Source organism: Budorcas taxicolor, chromosome 4 (assembly GCF_023091745.1).
Source record: "Budorcas taxicolor isolate Tak-1 chromosome 4, Takin1.1, whole genome shotgun sequence".
Lineage (NCBI taxonomy): Eukaryota > Metazoa > Chordata > Mammalia > Artiodactyla > Bovidae > Budorcas > Budorcas taxicolor.
The window spans coordinates 116177781-116183780 of record NC_068913.1 but is presented as its reverse complement, the minus strand read 5'-3'; the positions used below and the strand labels follow the sequence as shown (position 1 = coordinate 116183780).

The window sequence follows — 6000 nt, the reverse complement described above, 5'->3', positions numbered from 1 at the left end:
CCTTACCACTAGCACCACCTGGGAAGCCCTGTACCATATGGGCACAGGTTTTCCCCATCTCTTTCTAGCGATAGATTTTATAGAGTATTTTGCCAAACACCATGGATTTAAAGACATTATAAACTGGTTCTTTTTTTTTTTACATTGTATATATTATTTTAAAGAACACAAGCTCCATGAAGGGACAGATGTTTACCTGCTCCATTGTCCGCTATGTCCCAGCACCTAGACACACACCTGGCCTGAGCTGACGTTCAGTTGCTGATAGAATGAGCTTAAATAGATGAGTTGTTTCCTGTTATATAAAACTATATTTTCTCCAGCAGAAGCTATGTTTACTGATTCTAAGTCTCCTCCTTTCTACTCCTTTCAGTGTGTTCCTGCCCTCACTTTCTCATTCTCTTTGTTTTTGAATTAAATATATTTTCACTTTTCTAGCTGTTTCACCGTGGTAAATGCTACCGCCATTCCCCTAGCCTGACCTAAGTACTTTAATACACCTGGGAGTGTGTCCCCCCGGGATAGATATGGAAGCTCGTTACTTCTTCCCCAATCCCAGCTAAACAGTTCTCAAGTCACGTCAAACAGATTATCAACAAGGTGTGCAGGCCAAGAAGTATCAGGAGAGCTATAGGCCAGAGCTGTAAGGAGGGAAGAGGCAGGAAAAAGGCAAAATCAGAAGCAAGGAAGAGGGAACATCTCCGATTAACTGAAGGGCTGACAGGAACAAATGGGGAGGCTGGGCTGGAGAGCTGGGTCATCCAGGCAAGTGGCTGGACATTAAACACTCAGGAAATCAATCAAGCAAGGCATCAGGGTCAGAAGCTGCACCAGCAGCGAGAAAGGAGCTCAGTACAGTTGAGCCAAAGTTAGTTTGGACCAATCAAGGCTCTCTGAGAGTGTCTTTCTGGGGAGGTCACTGGCCCCGGTCACCTATCTGTGGTAGGAATTGAGTTGACCAAGAGTGGAGCAATCCTTATGGCCTATCAGGGCGAAGCAGGCTTGGCAAATGTGCTGTGTTCAGTCATGTCTGACTCTTTGTGGCCCCATGGACTGTAGGCCCCCAGGCTCTTCTGTCCATGGAATTTTCCAGGCAAGAATAATGGAGTGGGTTGCCATTTCCTACGATCTTCCCTACCCAGGGACTGAACCTGCATCTCTTGAGTCTCCTGCGTTGGCAGGTGGGTTCTTTACCAGTACTGTCATCTGGGGCTTGGCAAATAATTGGAAATGATACACTGTATCTCAATCAATTTTGATAGCCTAAATTGTGTGACAACATGCATTTCCAATGTTCAAGGTCTTGCCGCCCCATAAATTTAGGGGCAGAAGAGAAACAAAGTACCCAGAGCCATCATTAAAGGAAGGAAAAAAGGCAATTCTGGTGTCAACCATTCTGGTTGTATTTATTATTGTATTTCACATAATTTCATAATGGTCCAAACTTGTCCCCTCTCTATGTTGAAGGGCTAGGGGACTTTTTAACCCTTTATTAATGAAAACGACTGGTGTTCCTTTCATGAGATTGTCTCAGATGCCTCCAATTCTGGGAAGATAGTATCCAAATACCACTGAAATGACTTGCAACCCAATCGTTTCCTTAACTCAACACGCTCACTAATGTTTCCATAGGCAGCAGACTTCAGAGCGGGTCTTCGTAGAAAAAACTCTTCCTAAATGGAAAGAGTCATTTCATGAAACCAAACAAATCTTAGTCATATCTAACAGAGCAGTGTCTAATTTTATCATCTAACAGAGCAGTATATATTTTCATCATTTGAACTAAAATAAAACAATCAACAATAAACCTTTTCCTCTGTGTGGGGCGGGCAGACACACACATGAGACCTGGGACTCACTCAGCCCCAGCTGTTCACAGGATGCGCTGTGACCACCGTGAGGAAAGCAGGGTAGAGGGACGAGGAAGTCTAGGTCCTGCTTCTCAAAAGCCCAGAATCATAGCTACCTATGGCAGCGTTCCCCCTTTCTTCTGATCTCCCCAAACCCCTCGCTCCCCAGCCCCCATCAACACTTCCGTGGTTTCAGAAACAGAGGGTGGTGCAGTGGCTAAGAGAACCCTGACTCTAGGGCAGGGCATCCTGGCGCCAGTCTCTCCCTCCGCCACAGTGTAGGTGACAGCGTAGACACTGAAGGACAGTTTGGACATTCATCAAGATTTAAGCAGGCACTTAATTCATGGCCCATGAGTCTATGTTTTCAGATTTAGTCAAGATATATCTCTACAAATGTGCAAAAAGACATGGGAAAAGGATGTTCATTTCAGCAGAGTTAAGGAATAACAAAACGCTGAGATGACCAGAATGTTATCTATGGGGCCTGTTTATTAATGGGATCAGTTTTAGGAAATCTGTTCAAAGGAGATGTTTATAAGAATGACATGTTTATATGTTCTGACTTTAAGACTTTGAAAGTATGTTTTTAAATTATATACATAAATGGAAAATTCTAAAACAAAATACTGATGCTCAAATCTAGTTATGTAAAAGGATATACACTCCTGTGTACGTGCACGTAACAGAAACTAGAGAGTAAGTTAGTGACGACTTCTGAGGGCTATAACTATGGGCTTCAGAAGCTTTTCACTTCATACTTCTTAATACTGTAAGACTTTAAAAAATGCAGATGCTTCACCTTTTAAAAAATAATTTTCAAATATCAGGAAATACAGTAAGCATACAAAAGAAGCACATCAAACATAAATGTGCACCTTAATGAATTATCAAAAGATCAACCTGAACAAACTTGGCTAGGCCAAGACATAGAACAAACCAGTACCTCAGAAGCCACTTGCCTTTTCCTTCATGATCATAATTCTTCCTCTAAGTTTGACTGATTATGACTTCCTCATAATCAGGAGTGCTATCCTGATTATGTGTTCATTTCTTTGCTTGTATTTCTAGCACTGACATCTAATTATTCGTGCATAAATGCTATGGTTTGCTATTGTGGTTTCAACTTTATAGAAACGGGACAATACAGTATGTATGCTGTTGTGTTTGGCTTTTGTTCACCGTCTTGAAGACTTAGCTATACTGCTGTGTGTGCATCTAAAGTTGGTTAATTCTCATTGCTACACAGAAGTATATCGATTAAACATATCATATTTACCCTATTTCATTCCCCTCCTGATAAGCATTAGCGTTGTATTCCGTTTTGGCTAACACAGTCAGTGCTGTTTATAAACATTCCTGTTCATCTGTTCTGGTGCACAGAAGCACCCATTCTGTAGTGTCTACACAGGATGGACTTGCTAGATCACGGGATATTCATTATCTTTTATTATTTTACTCAATAGTGCCAAACTGTTGCCCAAAAGGCGTTTGTAACAATTAACACTCCCACCCACAACGTCTGAGACTGCCTATGCTTGCCCACACATGATCCTGTCAGGCTTCAAAAATGTTTCACCCCTCCGGGTAGCTATGTAAAAATATCTCATTGAGGTTTTAATTCATATTTCCCTGCTTATTAAAGAATGTGAAGTATTATTACTTTTATAATTTAAAATAATAAAGAAATATTAGATGAAGACCAGGGTATATACTATCACAGAGAGAGTCTTCCATATTTCTACCCGTGTATCTGCAATGAGGTCTTGTGGCTACTGTCCACATCAGTTTGAACTTTCAAATTAAAACGAAGCTGTATCTATATGCTCTCTATATGCACATTCTAAAGGTCCTGGCAAGAGGCTGAAAGCATGGGGAGTGCACGCATGAAGGGGCCTGGCTTTGATGTAAAAACCTTTGACCGGGAAGGAAAAGAGGTAGCAAAGACCCTCATGTGTGGTGCTTCAACCGCATCGCCTGGGACTTGGTAGCGAGTCGAGGAAGAGAATCTAAAGACGTATGCACGGGAATGGGGACAGAGAGGTGTCTGCTGCAGAGGGGCAGTCTTGGGAGTGGAAAATAGACCTGGGGAAGAAAAAAAAGACTTCGTGTGTTGGCCGATTCACTTCTGAGAAACCTGAGTTTCCCTAGAGATTAAAGCAATGAATAAGGTGCAAGTGGAGTGGGTTACTCCTTGGAAGAAAAGTTATGACCAACCTAGATAGTATATTCAAAAGCAGAGACATTACTTTGCCGACTAAGGTCCGTCTGGTCAAGGCTATGGTTTTTCCTGTGGTCATGTATGGATGTGAGAGTTGGACTGTGAAGAAGGCTGAGCGCCGAAGAATTGATGCTTTTGAACTGTGGTGTTGGAGAAGACTCTTGAGAGTCCCTTGCACTGCAAGGAGATCCAACCAGTCCATTCTGGAGGAGATCAACCCTGGGATTTCTTTGGAAGGAATGACACTAAAGCTGAAACTCCAGTACTTTGGCCACCTCATGCGAAGAGTTGACTCACCGGAAAAGACTCTGATGCTGGGAGGGACTGGGGGCAGGAGGAGAAGGGGACGACCGAGGATGAGATGGCTGGATGGCATCACAGACTCGATGCACATGAGTCTGAGTGAACTTCGGGAGCTGGTGATGGACAGGGAGGCGTGGCGTGCTGCGATTCATGGGGTCGCAAAGAGTCGGACACGACTGAGCGGCTGAACTGAACTGAACTGAACTGTAGTGGGTTAGAAGGAACTAATCGAGCATAGAGTGTGAAAATGAGTGGGTGAGGAACTGAAAGGGCACTTCTGTGCTGAGTTGCTTCAGTCGTGCCTGACTCTTTGCAATCCTATGGACTGTTGCCCCCCAGGCTCCTCTGTCCATGGGATTCTCCAGGCAAGAATACTGGAGTGGGTGGCCGTGCCCTCCTCCAGGGGGTCTTCCCCACCCGGGGATGGAACCCTTGTCTCTTATGTCAACCTGCTTTGGCAGGCAGGTTCTTTGCCACTCACACCACTTGGACCCTAATTTAAGGAAAAGCACAAAATTTGGTATCTGGAAGGCAGTAGAAGGCTTCTTCAGAGCTAGTCCCTCTCTGTTCCCTGACTCATCTTCCCAAACCAGGGATGTGTCCTTCACCTTGTATTCATCCAGCCAAATGTGTGCCAGTCTGAGATTGTTATATTCCACGACTTTCATAATTTCAGAGTGGTTTGTCATGTGTTGCCTATTGATGTGTCCAACTCGAGAGCAGGGGATTACATAGAGCTGGCCTCCACACATCCAGATCTGTAGACGTAAGGAAAACAGAAAACACAGTAATGATTAGTGTCTGTTTGCTAAAAGGCAACTGCTGAATTAAAACAGAAACAGCAGCAGCCATCATTAAGTATCTTATTTCATTTAACCCTCACAGCAACCTTATACTGTGATCATCCCCGTTCTACAGATGAAGAAACTAATACCTACATTAGTCAAGAAGTTTGCCCAGTAATATAGTGGCAGAGCACAAATTTCAAACTCAAATCTGGCCCCAGAGTCATGGCTCTGAATACTAAGCGGTCCTGCCTTGCCCGTACATGACCAGTTCTGATGCTGATCATAGGAAGACTGACAAGATACTTTGTCTTAGGCTATTCTCAAACAATATGCTGAAAGTAACATTTCCTGAGACTATTGAGTACTACTGGCTGTTGGGTTCAGTCGCTCAGTCGTGTCCAACTCTTTGCAACCCCATGGACTGCAGCCCGCCAGGCTCCTCTGTCCATGGGATTTCTCCAGGCAAGAATAGTGGATTGGGTTGGCTGTTAGTAGGTAACAAAAGAAACATTGATCATGGGTGACTTCAGTTATCCCTCTTTTTTTGTACTTAAAGCACTTTATAATGCTTATTTTTAATAACTTTTTTTACTACACACAAAAAGTATGACCATAGGAAAAACAAGTGTAGAAAAGCAAACAGGAAAAAAGTCACCTTTTAAAGACTTCATCAGTCAATACTAATCTAAACTGTTGTTTGGTTGCTAAGTTGTGTCCCACTCTTTTGCAACTCCATAAACTGTAGCCCACCAGGCTCCTGTGTTCATGGGACTTACAAGGCAAGAATACTGGAGTGGTTGCCATTTCCTTCTCTAGGGGATCTTCCCGACCCAGGGGT

At 43.4% G+C, this 6000-nt stretch overlaps 1 protein-coding gene across 1 annotated transcript in view; it reads right to left on the bottom strand.

Moving 5' to 3' along the window:
• Window positions 1-1517: 1517 nt before the first annotated feature.
• Window positions 1518-6000, bottom strand: part of GALNTL5 (polypeptide N-acetylgalactosaminyltransferase like 5) — a 51253-nt gene continuing 46770 nt past the window's right edge. Inside the window, exons 7-8 of the mRNA XM_052639086.1 lie at window positions 4983-5132; window positions 1518-1673 (exon numbers count right to left, since the gene is read on the bottom strand). Of these exons, the coding sequence (XP_052495046.1) occupies window positions 1518-1673; window positions 4983-5132 (306 nt within the window). The remainder of the gene's footprint in view (window positions 1674-4982; window positions 5133-6000) is intronic.